Source organism: Megalops cyprinoides, chromosome 6, assembly GCF_013368585.1.
Source record: "Megalops cyprinoides isolate fMegCyp1 chromosome 6, fMegCyp1.pri, whole genome shotgun sequence".
Lineage (NCBI taxonomy): Eukaryota > Metazoa > Chordata > Actinopteri > Elopiformes > Megalopidae > Megalops > Megalops cyprinoides.
Window position 1 is genome coordinate 33543334 of NC_050588.1, and position 20170 is coordinate 33563503.

Consider the following 20170-nt stretch of genomic DNA (forward strand, 5'->3'; position numbering starts at 1 on the left):
ACTTTGAATTCAGCCAGTAAGGAGCAAATCTGCCCTGAACAGAGAGCGAGGCCAGGGCCACGTATTTCATACATGTGGATATAATTGGAGGGTTTAATTGCTATTAGCTAGCTGGCATATTAGTGACCTGCTGCCGCCAACCTCATGATCTCTGGTAAACCACATGGCCCTAGTCCAGTCAACAAGTTGCCATGCAAACCTGACTGCTTTCAAGCCCCTCAGACAGCTAGAGGCCTACTGACCGGTTCTGGTGGTAGCCAGCAGCCGTACCACCATGTGACTCCCCTGCTGTAAGCCGCAACAGCTAAGCATGGCTCAGCCTGGTCAGTGTTAGCATGGGAGATCTTCGTTTCAGACAGGATTACTGCCGAAAGTGGTGCTGATGAGTTGTCGTGCTAATGCAATACTGACTCGGTATGAAACACAGCTACACAGGCTTTCTGGCCAGTTCATGCATTTGTCTGCTGTTATTGTTTGCAAGAAAGCTGTACTATTGAGGTGTGCATAACTTTTTTTTCTTTGTCAGTTACAGTTAATCAAATAATATTTAAATCAAACTAATTAAAATATTAAATTATTAAATATTATAATTGTATTAAATTATTGTTGTTATTATTTAAAAATCAAAATATTATTATATTTATTGAATATCTAAAAAGTATGTACAGTGTTCTCTGTATTTATTCTCAAACTAAATAGGAACAAAAACTATATAAATATAAAAGAAATAATGTCTGTTGGATATTTTCGGAAAATGATATGTTTTAGTCTTAACTGCATCACACAGAGCAAATTCACACAGTTGAGAAATTATGGATTTTATTCCAAAAAACATCAGGATCACATTTATTTGCACCCCTGTGATTATTGGCTCATAAACTCACGTCTGGCATGTATTACAAGACACTTCCTGTAGAGTTTTTGGCAGTTGGAGGTGGCATTATTGTCCATGATTGATTATTGATCATATTTAATTATCCATCAGTGTCCGTTTGGCAGAATTGCTCTAGGTCCTTCAGATATTTTGCTTATAGTTTCTGAGTTGCTTTCTGGATCTGTGACCGTAAATGTTGGACTTTGAATTGAGGTGTGGAGATTGAGATTAGTGTTTGAAAATGTTTACTTTGTTCTTACTTCAACATTTATTTGTAGATTTGGATGAATATTTGGGTCATTGTCACGCTGGTATGTTCATATTCAGCCAAGAGCCTCTTGGCAGAGGGGGTTAGATATTTGGCCAAAATGTTCAGGTATGTGTTGAAATCCAGGAACTGTTGGTATAGAATATAATAAACCACTCATAATATTTTAAAATAGGTGTGGTTGTTTTACTTTTCAACATAATATTCAAGTCTTTACGCCAAACATAATGTTAACAAGCATTGCCTCTGACCATGAAATGTGCTTCAACCTGTCATTCAGATTTGGTTAGGCAAATTCAAGTTGCCTCTTTTTTTTGGCTTATCTTCAACAGATATTTCTTGCAGTTTGGCCATGAATGCAACAGTCGTGCATGCTTCTTAAATAAAAGAAGATGCCAGTTTGTTTAGGAGATCTCCAGCTGTTGTCTTTGTAATCATGGTTGCCATGATGGCAAGACAGACGTCCTTGCAGGGTTGCTATTGTCTCAGTAGCCTTAAATTTCCTAATAATTTTTTAATAGTCTAAATTTGCTCTCTGTACACCTGTTAATATTATAGTGTTAATATTACATTTATGCAACTGTTAAAGCAGAAGAAGCATTTACATTTGTAAAGCATGTAAGCAATCTTTCAGTAGCAGCCAACATGCTTTTTAAGTGTGACCTGTAACCCAGTAGTGCTCTTATCGTTGTGTTTACAGTATAACATTTGACATAGCTGCAGATGTTAATCAGAGTAAAGGCTCCTGATCTGACCTCAGTCATTCTTTCCTCTCCACTGCATCTGATAGGAGGTGAATACTCTGGCACAAAATGGCCGCCATGCATCACCCAGGGGGAGTGCCATGCATTGGACCTAGATTCAATGAGGTACTTTCTCAGTGCAGACCGCCTGGGTGAAAAGCATTCTTTAACTGCAAGGCAACATTTTTCTTTTCCAGGCTCATTGAAAACTTAATGGATGTTAAGTGTAAAACCTGAGAAATTCTCTTCTCTGAGAAGAAGGGTAGGGTCATTTTCCTCATATATCAGTTTTGTCCTCTCTCAGTTGTAAACTTCTTCCCATCACAATGTAAACCACTTATCTTATTAAATTCCACTTGCCATCTGGAAATGGTACACATTTGCTTGCTCTATCACACTGGTTTTTTCCATTTTATTCTCTTGTTCTCAGGAAGTGCTCACAGGGCTTTTGTCTGAACAGGAATACCTGCACACAACACCACTGGCCATAAAAGCAAATTTAAACCATAAAACTAAAATTAACACGTGGATGTGTTCAGGTAAATGACGGTGCTTTAAAGTGCTGCGGCAGACACTGTGGCATCATTTTGAACACTTTTACTAACTTTCATTTCCTTGAGCCTTTTAACTCTACTCTTCATCACGTCTTTTATTCCTTTGCCGCTCCTTTGTGACCAAGTCTTTTCACAGTCTTACAGGCACAACAAATATTTAACTGGAAAATAACGATGGAATCATTGTGTGACATTCAGGTCAATTTTTATCCACTTCAGTCCCATCAATCTTCACAAGGCACACATGTGCCCGTGAGTCACTCATTTATGCAGGACAAATATGTACGCTTGGCCAGTAATGTGTCACAGTAACCACTGGTAAATATCAACTGATTTACACTGATGCAGTGGTCGATGTGGCATGGCCTAGACTCTAGCAGCATGCTAGTTGTGAAAACCCCAGCAGTATTATTGTCAGTACTTCAGTATTACTGTGCAGTATTATTATCTGGGGTACAGCAACTCAGATCAAGTTTATAACAAGAGCGCCATTTGAGGCGACAGCTGATTACAAATGTTATCTCAAGGATGCAGTACCAGTCAAAAGTTTGGACACACCTGATTGAATGCATGTCTGCATAATTCCATTTGTGTTATTTCATAGTTTTTATATCTTCATTATTATTCCATGCTGAAATCTTTATTATTGTTATATAAAATGTGGAAAATAGTTCAAATAAAGAAGAACACTTCCATGAGTAGAGTGTCCAATTTTCCAAACTTTTAAATAGTACTGGAGGTACACATTATCTCTTTGTCAGCCTAATATTAACATTTTAGGAGAAATATAAATGGTATGCAATTTTTTGATCATGATCATCAAGTGCATGGTCAAATGTCAATAAATGAAAGTAAAAGTGTAACTTGTTATCTCTTAGATATTACATGCTTGGGGGAGGGCTTACGTCAGGTCTGCTGGGTACTGATTTTCACGAACACTGTAATGTATTTAATAAGCTTGTGATTACTGGGTATTACCAAACTAAAGGAGATAACGGAGCGTTGATAGAATTGACTAGAATTGACCTTAAAAAGGGCATACGAAAGAGACACCTTTCTCTAGATGTACAGGAATGACATTAAGTCATGGCTTGCCTTTTGAATGCATTTTGAAACCCCAATAAGGTCTAATGGCTGAGGAAAAATTCCAGGGTGCAATTATCTGTCTTATCACCCGCCTATCGTAATGGTTCAGTGGGTAGGATTGTATAGCATTCCTGTTTATTGGGCCTTTGACCGTCGGCTGGAAATCCCCAAATCCCGTTAGATGTTTTTCTACATAATATCCATTACGTGCCAAGACAAACTAAAAACAAGGAACTGAAGTCATTTTAACACTGGGAATTTCACTTGGTAAGAAAAACAGTAACTCTGTTTTTTTTTTTATTCCAATTTTCATTCACATAGCAATATTGTCTCCACCAATATTACGTCATACTAATAATAAGCATTTAAACAGTCTCCCCATATAAAAACAAGGTTTGTATTTCAGGCAAAACAAACCTGGGGTTTGTGCAAATAATTATAATAATAAATAATTTTGACTGAAAAATTTCTTGTGAACGCAAAATGCTCCAACACGTCATTGACACTTGCAGTCTACATTATTTTCCACTGTAGGGAACATGCCTCTATGGAATCTACTCAGTTAATTGTCTTTTTTTTTTAATTAAACTGATTTTTTTCCCCCATATCTGAGGGTGATGATAATTGCCAGATCACATGAAAAATGTCTCAAAAACACAGGATGTTCCCAACCTGTGTGTGAATTGCATTATGTGAATTTTTCTAGATTTACTTGTTTGCAGCTGATCCAGCAGGATCTTCCTCACACATCCATGTTACCCTACAAGGCCAGTAAAGGAAGAGACTTCAGCAATCTTGGCCCAGGAAGAGCACGTTTTCCACCATGAACAGGCACCGGCCCAAAGGGCCTGCATAGCACCAGCACTTTGTATGCCTAATTTCCCTTGAAAAGACCAGTATGGTGTGCGCAAAGTGGTGTCTGAGGCTTTCCAACTGGAATGTTTTCTGTCAGTTTAGAGGGAAACTCCCTACTAGCCACCACACTTTACAATTTTCTTTCGTAATATGCAGTATGTGGTAGCCGCAGAAATTACTTTGCCATAATTCAAAACCTCGATGTGGAAAAAATGAATGATGCAAAGACATTTCTGTTGTTCATTAAACCTTTAACTGCCCATAGGATATTTTGATTTGACTGCTATGAAAAATCATGAGTGTTTGTAATATTGTAGTTATCGAGTTATAATGTATGGAAAGTGATGTGTATGGCGCTTCAGTTCCTGAACCAAAACACAAAATGGAAATGCATGCAGAAAGATTTGTTTGTTTTCCCAAGTATTCCCTACAGGACTCCATGGGCTCTAGGCCACAAAGGAACATTTTTTTACTCCAGTACATCTGCAAAATATACAACAAAACTTCCAATAAAGGAAAAAAATAACTAATAGCTACAGTGTTGGCTAAAAAATACATTCCATTATTTTAGATGATCTATGACTCAAGTGAGAAATTTTGCAGTGTATGTGTATACATGCAAATGCATGTTTCGTGCTCATCCCTCAGATTTGGAGAATATCACTGTAATGATACAATTACGTAATTACGGAGTAAAAAAAGGGCTCAGTTCACATTTGCTTCTCTCCTCCATGCAGAAACTCTCTCTCTCCCGACCCCCCCCCCCCCCCTTCCTCCCCCACACAGGTTTGGAGTTAAAACTAACATTTATGTTCAGTTTTGAAACCTCTGGCGAACACATCCTCTCGTTTTGTTGTTAGCTTTTGTTTCCATGGTTTTTAAAGACATCAGCAGAGGCATGCATGAGCATGCTTATTCAGGACAACAGCAGCTGAACATCAACAGAACTGTCTACCAGGAACACTACAGGGGTGGACGCTTATGCAGCCCTATCTCTACCGATGGGGGGGGGGGGTCTTTGCAGCTTGCACTCCTTTAAGAACAATGCAAAAACAAAAACAAAGTCAAAACTATTCACTGCAAGTCAAGAACATGTGCACTAAGGAAATTCATGACACCTCGCAAATGAACTTTTGCATTTTTTTAATAAATTCAGTAACAGAACAGAACATTATAAATTCAATATGTACAAAAGAGTAACCTAGCCAGTCCTCATTCTGACCAATCAATCTTGTTGAGTAGAATGGCAAACACCTTCTATGTCCTACCTGAACTCTTAAAAAGCCAAGGACAGTACGTTTACACCGGAAATTTAAGTCTTAATGACTTTCTCGGACATCACAAAGCTCTGGTACAATGACAAGTCTCCTCATTTTACATTTTATTTATGAAACCATGTGTGGATGACATCAAAATACAAATGGGCTTTCTGCACTTCACAGAGTGGATCGATCTGAATTTAAGGGTAGATGTAGGGACACTGTACATCTAACCCATGTGACAGGGTACCATATAAAGCCATATATATAAACCATATATATGTCATTTTCTGTGAGACCTCAGCTCAAGAAATTATGTACCAACATGTGAGGAAAAGACTAGTCCTCCCAGCAAGGCAGTACTGTGCACCATTTCCCTCTCTACTGTCAGACATATCTAGTGCCTGAAAAGCTAACCAGTCAGCATCATTTTGAAGGCAAAACCGATGACAGTAATAACTATTTTATTCACAGGAATGTATTTGTTAAGTAAATGAATAGATGTAGTAATAGTATGGATTTCAAACTTCTCAATAGAAAATGAGGGATCACCATTTCTGTACAAATTCTGAAAAACTGACCCTTAAAGCCAATTGTATGTATTAAGATCATTGCACTTCATAGCTCACAAACATACCAACATTACCCAGTAGGAATAATACCCAATTAAGAGTCTGTTTGCCAAACCAATTGATGTAAATTAACATATTAGATGACAAATGAAAGGGGTTTAAAGATTAGTCCGAAACTCAAATGTTAACTGATTAAAAAAAACAGCAGCATTCAGCATGAAAAGGGGTCAAATAATTTAAAATGTTAATGTGCATTAAAATAGCTTTATTTCCAAAGAAATCAGAACCTGCATGCAGAAATCAATGATTCATTGACTTCTCCATTAGGTGAGTGATTCACATCTCGTGACGAAAGCAGCAGATTTTCCCCCATGCAAATGACACATGGCTCATTTCAAAGGTAGCCCTGAAAATTACATTGCATTCCTTCTACAAAACATAAATATACACTGCTTAAAATGTCTAAAAGAAATAGAAACTCTTACAAAATAAAAACCTGTTTTAAAACTATTTGCTTCTGAAAATCTTGAACTAGCATATATAAAAAATTTATCACATATACAACAGCTTAGAGGGGAAAAGTCCCAACCTGAAAAAGGCAATAAAATATTTGACAAGTTAAATACCAAAAAAAAAAAAAAAACAACAAAACAAAAAACTAGTCTATCAAACACTGAAAAATGGAGAAAAGTTAGTACTGGCAACTAGCATGGGTCAAAAAAAAACCCTCCCAAAGTTTTTCTTGAGGTTAAAAAGTAACCCTGGATTCTGGGGTTTTACTGGAATTACATTAAAAAAGGAAAGTATTGGGAAAAAAATAATTTGGCATTTAAATATTTGGTAAATAGACGTCTGCCAAGGTGATGGCTAAGTACCAAGGTTTTTATTTTATTCAAATGGCTATATACAGATCCCTGGAAGCAAAGTCCATGTGCAGTGATATTATTTCTGTATTGTATCCTGAACTGCAATTAAGCAATCTATACAAGTGTTTAACTGCTTGATTTACAAGATAATAGGATATAAATAATTGAAATAAGGCATGGCATATTACCAGTCTGAAAGCACCGGGTTCAGAAGCACAATACATGATCCTCAGAATGGTCCTTGTTAACGTTAGCCTTTTATTTGGTGGAATGCAGGCGTGTCCAACATTCTGACTTGTCCTTGAGAAATCGGGTGTTGGTTCTGCGTAAATTGGAGAAACATTCACACCCTGGGAAAGAGGATTACATCACTCCATTCAGGCGTGCTCTACAGGTTGTTCAGGCAACCCATTTATATCGTTAGAATTAACCCAAACACACAGGTGTGTTTTACCTGCCAAAAAAACTCAACGCAAAAACTCAGTTTGTCACTGCACAGGGACTTTAAATTAATTAGAAAAGAAATCGCTACCATCAAGTTATCACTTGTAGCACCGATGCTGACACAAACACTGACTAACCACTGCAATGTGAAATCAGAATGCCAGTGTTCGGTGTAGAGAGAGAACAAAAAGTATCTGTACCGCGCCACTTTGCTGGATGCAAAGACCTTCTTTAATCTTGTAGTGTCAGGTAACAGCAGGGGGAGGGGAAAAACATTAGAACAAGTGATGTGCTGGACTTCACTGCAGGTTCAGGACATGTTTTGCTTGGGGCCACTGAGGCGATAAAACATTTCTCACACCACATAGTTTGGCAATGGAGGCTTTTCCACAGACCCCTCCCTCTTTCACCATAAGGAAGGGCATCGATTTCATTATATTTCATATCATTTCATTTGCATCACTCTGGATTCAATCAATTCTGCGAAACTGTGTTTTAAAAAAAAAAAAAAAAAACGTCTCAAGTGTTCCTGTTTCTCCGTTTCAGTCCTCCAGGATGAATGTCAATATAGGCAAGCTGATAGCAGAGAGGTTGTGTTTCTGAGGCACTGTTGCGAGAGTCCCATGGCGGGGAACCTTAGGCGTAGATCTCTGTGGTGGGGGCCTTCGTGTAGATGGGCTTCTTCCCCAGGTCGTAACTGCCCTCATCCTTCTTCTTCATGCGATAGATGAGCAGGAGGATGAGGAGAATGGCGAAGAGCAGCCCCACGGCACCCCCAGCAATCAAAGCTAAAAGAGACAAGGAGGGGGAGAGGGTTATGCATGTAGTTAAGACCCAAGAGCCACTAGTACGCTGTTAAGCCAGCAGTCTCAGATTTCTTCTCATTGCCTTTTATATTTACTTGCCGTTTATTTTATGTGTAGTATTGGGATGCGTTTTGGATTCTGTGTTCTAGTGACCGTGATGTATGGTAGTATACTAGGCTTCCTTTGTCTAGCCAGGTTACAGGTTCAAGTTAGCTTGAATGGTGTTATGCTCATGCCTACTAGTTTGGGAGTGTTGTTAGCCTGGTCTCACACTGCTGCTCATTCAACTTGATTGGACAGAGTTCTGTTCTTGTGCTGGAAGTCGCTCTGGATAAGAGCGTCTGCTAAATGAATGGAATGTAGTGTATGACACTCAACACTCTCTAGAACGGGTAGAGAAGACTCACCCGCTAGGACCTCGGGCTTGCTGAAGATGCTCTCCTCTCCGGCGTGGGCCATTAGGACATTGGACGAGACGTCTGCGGGCTCCATGCCAGCACGCAGCCCCACCTCATTTTTCCGCACAATTTCGTTCTCGTCGACTGTGGGCTCAGGCCCAGCGGGCCTCTCCTGCTCTGGAATCTTGTTGTCGTTCATGTCAGGCTGTTGGAAGAAATGCTGAAGCATGAGTCTTCATCTTTAACCAGAAGTCAGACAAGAACATTTCCCTTCAGTGAAAGGACAAAATGAGGGAAAGAGACTGACATAGGGGATTTGTCATGAGCTGTACTCTGCTTATAAATTCATGGAAGATACAATGAACTAAATATGATGACAGTACCTTGGATGAGGGCATGACATTGTTGAATCCTGTTTCATCTGTAGAGAGGATTTGAGGAATTGATTAATAAAGATTAAACATTGACATTACTTATCCCTTATAATCAACCAAAAAAAGTGAGTACATATTTATAAAGATTTACAAAGATTAATTTCCAACTTTGCAGACAGCAGTTGCCTCAATCTGTACATGTCACAGCAAAACCTGAGTGTTCACGGCTGACAAAATTCAAAATTTAACTGACCTCCGTCACCAGAGCCAGAGAAGTCATCACCATCGTCATCGTCATCGTCGTAATCCTCATCGTCAGAGAATGCGAAGTCCGCGCCGTTAGGCGAGTCTCCCGACGAGAGCAGATCGTCCTGCGAGTCATCAGCCTGCGTCGTCAGGGGCATCCATGTCTCCGTCTCCCGAACCTGCTGATCACAGAGGGAACACACACACACACACACCATTTAGAGATATCGGGCTTCTGCGTGGCCGACAGAAACATTAAGAGACACACACCGGAGTGAACAGACATTTCAAAACTAAACTGTGCCCTGCCTTTTTCCCTTACGCAAATTGTGAAAATGGGTCTTTGCCGCAGTGATCTTATCCCTCTTCTGTCTGCTCCAAAGGTATGGCAGGAGATAGCTCTGGGGGGGATGCAGAGGAAGGGGCAGCGTGACTAATTTCAACTGACTAGCAACATGAGGGGTTTCAAGGATGTCCAATTCTCTAGTGGGTTTTAAGCATATTTGTTTCACTGCCAGATTAAAACTTCCCCTCTAATCCCAGACGCATCGTTTTATGACACTAGTCATTTCAGGGGAAAACATCTATTCTCGTTTGAGACACGTTCTTCCGCTTTCATGTGAAATCGCTGCGTTGCGCTGTTTTTAAACTTCAGACAAATGGTGACACGACATTCCTAACCGAGTGCTTTGAACTGTCCCAGCCCCCCTCCCTTGAGTCCTCTCTCACACCAGCCAGACTCCATCCATTACCAGCCAAAATTAAACTCATCAGGTGGTGGTTAAAGGACCTCAATCTCAGTAATCACATTAAGACACTTAAACTGTCGGTGATGGGGAGCAATCAAATTAGCGGCAAATGAGATTAAAGAAACTGTCATTAATTGCTGAATGCCATTTACCATTGTGCTGAAGAGGGGGGAAAAAATCTGTGCAAAGGGGAAAACTGACAAAGGCAGAAAGAAGGCGTTGGGGATTCCTAAAGTACATTTAAGCAGAACGTATTTGGGTTAAACCGCTACCCTACACATAAGAACTGTCAGATACCATCGCCCAGTTCGTTTAGCACCGACTGCTGAGCAAGGCACCAGGCACGGGTTGCTGGTTAAATAACACCTGGCTTGGCTGTGCAAATATGTGCTCTGTCTCTGATTAAAGAAACAGTCATGCAGTATTCATTGTTCTGTGGCAGCGGGGTGAACGTTTTATCAGTTCTGGATGGTTGCTCAAGGCTGTCTGAGGACTGCACAAACTGAATTCTCCATTCTAGCAGCCAGGTGGTCCACCAAGTGCAAACACGCCATTTTGAAACACTTTATAAATTCTCCCTTCTTAAGAAGAAAATTGGGGGAAAAAAAAAAAAAAAAAAAAAATCAAAGTTCAGGCTTACTGACTTCGAAAAGTCCTCACCACACTAATCCTAGGTCCGAGTTACACACAGAGGATCAACCGGTTGAAATTCAGATTGTACAGCTGAAATTATGGCTGAAATAACTTGGCAATTTGGAAAAAAAATAGAGGAAGAAAGCTGTTGCTGCAGTCAGGTGCTTATTGTAGCTGCTCATTTTACAGTGTCCTCCTGTATCCTCTACACAATCATTTGATTTCTGGTTTCATCCATTTAACCTATGTGAGCAAACAACGGCCTTTGGCACAAGGAAGACTTGCACATGGGGTCTCCCCTTCCCCCGCATTTGGACTGCCTCTCTGGAACAAAGACATCCTGTTCTAGCAGGTCAGGACAAGCAAGAGGCTCATTAATATCCCTCCATTCACATGGAGCCCCATCCATTTTATACTACATCACGAGCCGTTGGTAGTAACTGTGAAGCGTGCAGTTCCTGTCACAACAGGTTCCTCTCCTCCCAGATCAGAGCCCATATTTCAGGGAATGATCAGCAGATTTCACCGTTTCAGGGGGTTATCTGCCATTTCACTTAGTTGTGGAGTAGCCTCTTGTTAACTCTTTCACTGTGAACATCAGAGGCTTCAACAGACCTGCCTCAAACTTTTCAAAGCTGCAGATTCTCAAATGCATAAATGCCATTGATGGGGAACCTATGCCCAACTGTCCTCACATCAAAAAAAAAAAAAAAAACCCACACAAAACGAAACAAAAAAAAAAAAACTTGCCCTGAGAATTTCCAAGCTGCACAAAGCACGCATGGTTTTGCTGAAAACTGGGCAGTCCCCCACTATCAGAAGGCTTCTGACTCACAAACGAAACCGAAAAAAACCCCCAGAAAAACCCACAGCCGTGAGCGCACGGACCACACAGCCTCGTTCTACTGTGGACTATGAGCAGAAGACAGAGCCTTTTCATGAAAAACGTGCCGTCATGATACATCAGTGATAGGAACTTGGTTTGAAGTGAAAAAAAAAAAAATCAAATGAACGTTTCAACTGAAAAGCAGAACTTTTTTCAGCAGTACTTCTGAGGATTTCTCAGCCACATCTAAGACCTTTACAGGAAGAGCTCGGACAACAAATGGACTGATCAAACCATCTGTTCTCCCACAACTGCATAGCAGCACACAAGCCACGTTTCGGCTACTTTACAGGGAATGATGTCCCCAATACCAGCTGCAAGGTGTCAGAGGACAAACAAGCTATGGATGTCAGAGACCATTACAGACCTCCACCTTACTGGAATGAAGGCCGAGTCCATCTGTACTTTGCTTGCCCGTGCACATGCCAAGTGACCTGTCTTTAATATGGTTTCCTGGGAGGAAAAAAGCAAAATCCAATGGGCAGGAAAACAATGACACACTGCAAGCTCAGTTAAATACACTCACAGTTTCACTCAACTTCAGAAAGCATTTCATCCTTTTGTTTTCATGGAGTTATGCAGTTTATGGACTGAGCCAGTAGCTTTATAATATTGACATTTTACCATGAGAGGAACCAGCCACTCAATGTCACATCTTCAGTTTTCACCATCACTGCATTTTTAATTCAGACAATCTAAATTAATGATGATGGGGCTACTGGTCCCCCTCAGGACAGTCACATGACCTTTGGCAGACATGCCAACTTCGACTATTCAAAGCAAGCTTTGTGACCCAGTTAGTTTCAAATGGGTACCAGAGTTTGGAGCCACTGGTTTAGATTAGGCCTGCTTATTCCTCTGAGAGCCAGTCACTGCCTGTTACATTATCATATCAATTACAAAGCATTTTTGTTTGATATAATCACTCCTTGGAAGCGGAAAGCATTCCTAAGATTAATTATATACCTACACAGACAGCCATTTTAGGACAGAAGACAGCTGCTACCATCTTGATACAAGCATTACAATTCAAAGGTTTACAGATTAAACTGTCTCGTGTCGCGTTTTAGGGCAGAGTGCCATAATACCCCACGAGGATGCACTGTGATTAGCTATGCAGCGAAACAAGTTCAGCTACCCCTTCTTTCCATTTCCTCTTACGCTTCAAAATGTCACACAGCAAAAGTCAGGGCCAAAATCCCCACGGCTTACGGCACAATCATTTGGTTAAAGGAAGCGACATTTAAAACGTGAACTGAAGAACTTTCCACTCAGACATGAGGAAACATTATAGTGCTTCCCTGTGTGGGCTCCTGAGCAAAGCACCGCTAACAGCTCAGTTAAGACCCAGCGAGACAGTTGAGAATGCACATGACCTTTACTTTGCCATTAAAGCTGGTTGTGATGTAAATAAAGTGAAGTGTCATGTGAAAAGCATTGTTGCCCAAACAAAGGTCCCACGTTAATCTGTAACAGTTTAACATGTTGGTTCCCATTTGAAAAGTCTTTCTCTGTAAGGGAAGACTGGGTGGATTGCTTAGCCTATTCATGACAGCTGGCAAAGCTTTAGGTTCACCTTACCATGTACTGCAATGCAGCTGACGCTACAGCATATTTAGAGATCACCTTTACCAGCCTACACTGTTTTTTTTTTGTTTTAAATATGTTCTTATGCTTTTGTGCTGGGGGTAAGTGATTTTAAAGACCTTTGGACTCTTGCACTTGCACTGATAAAGTCTATTTCAGTTTGTCTTGCCTTAGCTCAGGGCACACTAGTGGGGCTCAGGCATACACAACCTTCAGCCAAGGCACCTCTGTGGAAATACAGTTTATGCTCACCTGTCCAGTTAGATCACTGACCACTGAGCTGCTGCCCCAATCACCAGAATTAATTTGGGATCCATCTTCAATACAATAGCACTTCAGTTACTTTAATCATTCTCAATGAAGATCTTGGAGGACATATCCGCTAATCCCAACTGTGCGCCATTTGGCATGGGGGGGTGGGGGTGGGCCTGTGACAGTGCTGCTGGGTGCCCATGCACAAGCTAGCCAGCTCAGCCCAGCCTTAACAGAGCAACAGGTTTTGTAAGCCCCCAGGAACAAAATCCCTCCATCTGCCAGCAAACTCCCCAGCATCTGTTCCTTTGAGATAATGACCTTCTACTTATGTCCAGAGCCAGGAAGGTTTGAGTAACCTTGCCTAATACTGTGGCAAGACGATAAAATGTCTCCCTTACAATTTCTGATAAAGTAACTCCTTTAAACAGGCAGTTTGTAGTGGGTAGAAAGCCTCAAGGTCCCTGCACCAGAGTCCATGCCCTTAGTATTTATTTTTACAGTGTGTTGGAGGGTTGTTTTGTAGACTGTTGACAAAAGATTGCATCAAAAGCTGACCCACCACAAGCACGCACCTTCGTCCAACAAGAAAGGAATGCTTGATTTCCCTCACCGCTGGCACGTCTTATTTGGGGACTTAAGGTAACAGATCAGAGTCTTATGACCACACGGACAGAGCTGTGGCGTCCTTCCAGATCACACCGAATTACTGCTTCGCCTCTCTTCTCCACCCCTCAGCCACACGCCTACCCCGCCCCCTCCACCCCCCACCATCACTCCAGCCAATTGGATTTCCAATGCGCATTGTGTCCACGGATCTCCTCACGAGACGCATTGCAGGCCCAGTGAGGGCCCCTGTCTTCTGCACATACACACCGCTGTCAGGAGAGTGCCAGATTCCTTCCACCTTCAACACGCTATTTATAGGGCCATGTTTCCAACAGTCACAAATGCAAGCAACCCGTTCGCGTCCCTCGCCCAACACAAAGCTACACTTTCATTGTTTGTGTGTGTGTGTGTGTGTGTGTGTGTGTGTGTGGGGGGGGGGGGGGTGTGTCACATATCAGGTGGCCTTGACACAGTAAAAAAAGGCTCCCAAATCCCAAACATAAGATGGTGATTTGATGACACAGCAGAGGTAAAACGGAGCGTGTCCCAAAACGACATGGACTTCAGCTTAACATTTCCTGTACATTTATTTGTGTGTCCTTTCCAGCTCAAGGACACACAAATAAATGCTAACTTGGCATTCAAGTGAGTCATCTGGACAAAAGATGACAAAGTCATTAATTCGATCTACAAAACTTGCCCTGTTTTCAAAGGGCTTGCACCCCCCCCCACACCACACTCACCCACCCGAGATGACTCACTTCACTACAGTCAGCCTGAGAGATTGAGAAGTAAACGAAATCTCTCCTTCTGGACACTGAGGCAGAAAACGGATGACTAACTTCATTCCCTCAGTGGTGCGTCACAGCATTTGACTAACTAAAACTTTCATTGCTTACTCAAGAAGCAGCATTTTATTTGGACAAAAGGCAACGGCCTATTGACCACCGAGTACCACGTCACACTTACTGGTAGTAAATTCATCAAGTAAAAACCAATGCCAGTACTGAAAATAACATCTCTAAAAAGTCATCCTCTATATTCATATTTTGCTAATCCCATGATTGACATCTGAGGGGGGAGCCAAACTACAAGGCAGAATTCCGAGAAACACCTTACCAAAATGTGAAAAGCACTACATTCAAAGTTCCCCTTCCCAGTGGAAAGTAAGAAATTCAACATGCAGCCAAGAGGAGCGGCCACATATACAGGTAATAACTGGCAAAAATCACATGATATTGGCAACATTTAAAAAAACTCTGCTGTGCCAAACCACATTTTTCCTTTGGGTATTTAGTTTTTTCCTCCTTATACTTTACAATCCCACATAATTTAATGTAATGACAAATAAGTGATTGTTAATCACACCCAAAATATACCTTCAAGGGAAGGGAGTTACAAAGGAAGGCCATCTACTTTGTTCCTGTCCTAACTTCCATCCACAGCAGTCCAGACACACTGATTAAGCTCCAAGTGGCTGATTTGGGCAGTAAAACTCACACTTGTCTCCAAGACCCTCTTTTGAAAGGATTTATCCCAGGCAAAGCTTTGAACACTGCAAAGCATTTCTTTGTTCTTTCTCCATGCTCTGAATCAAACCACCTAGGGCCATGTTAAGGCTCACTTAAGACGTTTGTTTCTTAGTGAACTGGCATTTTTGAGAGACATTCCTTTTCAGATTAACACCTGGACAGCATGGGTGGCTCACTGCACAAAAGGTATTTAGGAGACCTCTGATTTCCTGCCCTGCAGAAGCCACCTAGGTAAATGCAGGGTGGCCATTTTGTGTCTGAGCACTCAACAGGTTTCAATAGAGGTAGGAGAGACAAGCAATAAGCAGCCAATTGTAGGAATAATTTTGTGGTTAAACTGAAGGAGACAAATTTTCAGTTTGCTTTGGAGCACCATAATTAACACCCTACGTAACAGGAAGGCAACAAAGAAAGGATTATGCACATTAATCTGAATGTCAGATTAAGAAGTACAGAATATGTCTCATCATATATTCAACTAAGACCTACAGAAAACGCACTGTGAGGGAAAAACATGGGTAGTCAAGTAACCAACCACAAAAATAAAATCTTTGAAAACCTGCTCCACACTTGCAGATGATCCAAATCATGACACTGTTCCCTAAAAACAAATTCAGAAAGGTCAGTCGCACTTATGCCGGGCAAATGTGCCAGATGACTTTGAATTGGCAAAGTGAAATAATAAAATTCTTAACTCCTTTAGCCCGGGCTCAGAACAAAACCCTCTCTCTCACAGCCAACATTCCATCTTCCAAAGGGATTTTATAGCCCAGTGGACAGCAATGCAGTAACCATTATTACATCCTGGTGAAAGTATTTATCATGTTCTCTCCACAGCCTTTCACTGGCATTGAATTCAGCCCATCAAGCAAAAAACAGCCTCATTCTAGTGCAAATGATCTCACGCTTTATACAAAAACTGCATTCCGAACTGGACATTGCAAACAGCGGGACCAACAGACAGCAGCAGCTAACATCTTGAAAGCAGACAGAACCCATATAGGAGGAATTAGTCAATGTCTAGGTTTCAAGGCATTTCTGGGCTCTTAAACGATTTTCTTACAGGAAAATATCAGTTTTCCTCGAATGAAGTGGTGGAGTCTGAGTCCTTAATTTGGCCCAGGTTCACTCGTCTGGTTTTTTACAATTTGTGCAATGTGGGAGGTATCCGGAATTGCCGGAAGAGGGAAATTCATCTGAGCATGTTTTCTGTGCCCGTTTGCAATATATGAGACAGAGGAATGTAAACAACATCGACGAAAAAAACCATCCTTGCCGCAGTTAAAACAGTAAAATGGCCATGTACCAGAGAGGTTTACTTTATCACGATTTGTAATTTCCCAAATGGAAGGGGGCAAAAAAAAAAAAAAAAAAAAAAACAGGGGAGGAGAGTGGTGCTAAGAGAGAAGAAATGTGTCCATGCCAGCCTCTAGCCCACTGGCTGAGAAGGAGGCCAATGAAAGAGCCATGACCATTTAAATCCGTCCAAGTGTGTGAAATCCCACAAGAGGGCCGGTCAAGGTCAGCAGGGGTCAAATTCCACAGGAAAATGGAAAAAAAAGAAAAATGCAAGTGAGGCACAGCTTCTGCATGGGTTTGAGGAATGTAACAGACTCCATTCTTGGCTTGGCGGTGCTTGAAAGTTCAGTGAATCTAAAGGGCAGGGAGGTCTTTTGATGTGTACAGAATTACAAATCCCACCCTTCAGGACAGTGGAAATCAACCCAGCTATTCAACAGTATCAATCCATTGGCAGTTTAACCATCTCAAATTTTCAATCCATACCTTGATGTGTAAAGATCATTTGGTGTAATTACAAGCAGAGCTAGTCATTGTACTGATAACTGCCTCTTCCATAGGCCTGAATAACAACCACAACACAAGAAGCTGCACTGAATATAGTATAACTTTGACTCCCATTCTGCCATAGGTTTCCAAGAGGTGGAAAGAGAGACATCCAGTCAAGCAAGGTCAGTATGAAGATACGTCTTTCATATTCAGGCCAGATTAAGATCTAAATACCTTCTACCAGGTACACCTACACAAAGCCCAGCGTATGTTATAATATGTCTGTGCATTCAATTTGCATCTGTCCTTGGGCATGAGCTACCCCCATCACACGCCCCGGGTAACTTCTGTTCCATTCTATTCTAGCACGCCCCCCCCGCACCGCAACAGTAGACATCTGCACACCGGCAAATTCTTTCCAATTAACCAAATGAACCAGTCACACCATACTCAGGTGCTTCATGCTTCATACTTCAGCTGCCTGTTTTATGAGTCATTACTCTAAACCTTGTTAGGGATGCAAATGGTGTCATCTGACCGTCTCTCGTCGTCATAATATTTTACAACACAATAACAAACACATATTTTTATCTACACACTTCTTTCAGAGCCTCCTGTTCCCTTTCTTCGGAGTTTCTTTGGAATATTGGCCTTTTGCTCACTTGGGGATCCAATAATGACATAATGTCTCAACTGGTCCAACTTAAGTGGAGTTTCCAAGGGTCCCCGGTAAAACCTTATTTGGATATACTCAGGCACAAGAAGCGTCACTCATATGTCACAGATTCAAGTATGCATTTTAAGTACGCAGCTGGGGCACTATTGCGCAATACCTCGCTGGGTCTAAGGTCCAAGGACAGAACAAGCCCATCGGCCCTCCCGCAAGCGAATAGCATATTTCCAAAGAATTCAAAAGTAAATAACTGGCTAGTCATTGGATTTTTTTTCCTTTAGTATACAGCACCAGCCGGAGTACTACCACGATTACTCGGCATACTCAGAGTTGGCTAATGACATAGTTCTGCTAACTAGCAAAGTTAGCTTATTCTTTGAAGTTGTTAATCAGAAGGATATATAATTAACCACCAACCCTAGTTCTATATATATATATATATATATATATATATCTTAAGTTACTTTGAATTATTACCATTTTACGACAATCGCATTGTGTCGTCACCTTTAATAACTGAACGCGTTTTTCTAAAACTACACAGCTAGTCTTGCTAGCCACCAGTTAACACTGAGAACAACATAACACGTCTCACGGCACGGCTAATTTTAGCTAGCTGCTAACTAGCAAACTACATGCTTGGAGTCTAGGGACACGTGAGACATCTGCTTAGATACTAGGATCCTTTAACGAGGTTAAAGGTTACACAAGTTAACTTTAAGTTGTCAGCTTTAGCTACCGATATTTTCTCCATTTAACGCTACGTAATCAAGTAACTTTCGCTACCTTAGATATCAAAATGATTGAGATTCAGAAAACTAACGAGCAAGGACCGTCCTTGAAAAGAAGGCTAGCTGGGTGATAGCTACCGTTAGTACAGTTCAATCGTACTAGTAGCTAGCAGTGGCCAGCTAATCTTAGTCGAAATGTCATACGAACGGCTGCAACACTGGTAAGTAAGTACCATACAATGTAGCTAGGTAACGTTATCTTGGTAGTCTGGCTAGCTAATACGATATTGGCACTATATATTGGCTGAAATGGCCACCTAGCCTAGGACTTTGTGGCGTAATAAAATCATTAGAGTAATCTGTAATAATAAAAACGGGATTCTTATTGCTATTATTTATTTTATGCTTTATTAGACGCCAGACAACGTTAGCCAGCTAGTCGCTAATCAGCACTTTAAGGAGGTACTTGAAAGATGACAAAATGAAAAATAAATCTTATCAAACACCTAGTTTAATGACTAGGTACAGAAAGCCTGCGATTTTAACCAACAAAATGTTCTCGTTGCCTTGCGAAATAGTTAGTTAGCTGTTAAGTATTTTAACTTGCCAAATGTACTAGATTTACTTACCGACTCAGCATACACAGATGCAAATAAAACGAACAGGAGCCACACTTTTTGCATGTTCCCAGAAATCTTCCGTCAAAGACAAGGTAGTGGATAGCTTAGCTTGTAGAACCTTTAAATATAAAATAGGCGAGTGTTCAGTCGAGACTGTACTTCCAAAAAGTCCCAAAAATAAAAATCTATTTCTTCTTCGGTTACTAAGACACTTTTTTACAGCGTTACGTCCCCCTACTTCGCGACAAACTTAGGTCAACTGGTGAAAACTTCACACTGAACTCCCTATATTTTGGTCTTACTGCGGACTCCGCCCCATGGAGCATCAGCGACCAATCAGAGCGAGCAACTGGAACACTTTCCCTTCTCTTACCGTAAAGTCCGTGCCTGGGGAGCAATTTCGTTTTCTGTTAAATTTATAGTTTTTACATGTCACTACCTGTTGCTAATGGTTCTTAAAATTTCTCACACTCCAGCTTCACTATATTTATAATAAAAAAAACACAAATGTTTGCTACAAATGACTATTCATTAATTTGCCAGACAGGCATTCTTTGTACAGGGCAAACTGCCTGTTATCCATCCTTTTTGCTGGATATTAAGAAAAGTACCCTGTACAAGGGAGCAACAGCAGACTCCCACCGAGGATTTGAAACCAAAATCTTTGGGATAAAAACTATTTGGGAATAGTTTCAAAGCAGTTCTAAGCATTGCTGTTATAGAGTTTAAAAAGGTGTTAATATAAGTAGTACGTGTGACTAACCT

At 41.0% G+C, this 20170-nt stretch overlaps 1 protein-coding gene across 2 annotated transcripts; it reads right to left on the reverse strand.

Annotated features, from left to right (window-relative positions):
• Positions 1–6894: 6894 nt before the first annotated feature.
• Positions 6895–19652, reverse strand: sdc4 (syndecan 4). 2 transcript variants are annotated; one of them, XM_036530999.1, is made up of 5 exons: positions 19415–19652; positions 9353–9524; positions 9109–9146; positions 8735–8930; positions 6895–8309 (listed from the first exon to the last, which is right to left on the reverse strand). In XM_036530999.1, exons 1-5 carry the CDS (start codon positions 19466–19468, stop codon positions 8158–8160), a joined length of 612 nt encoding a protein of 203 aa, XP_036386892.1. In that variant the 5' UTR covers positions 19469–19652; the 3' UTR covers positions 6895–8157. The 2 variants fall into 2 exon arrangements, with proteins under 2 accessions (XP_036386892.1, XP_036386891.1); XM_036530998.1 differs by having other exon boundaries at positions 9353–9527.
• Between the last annotated feature and the right edge of the window lie 518 nt (positions 19653–20170).

Bases quoted from the DNA above. Each gene is read 5' to 3' on its own strand.
- sdc4 (XM_036530998.1), bottom strand. From the start codon at position 19,468: ATGCAAAAAGTGTGGCTCCTGTTCGTTTTATTTGCATCTGTGTATGCT. The intron at 9,147-9,352 runs GTCAGTTAAATT...TCCTCTCTACAG, and splicing joins CTCTGGCTCTGGTGACGGAG to ATGAAACAGGATTCAACAAT. The intron at 8,310-8,734 runs GTGAGTCTTCTC...TGTCTCTTTTAG, and splicing joins CAAGCCCGAGGTCCTAGCGG to CTTTGATTGCTGGGGGTGCC.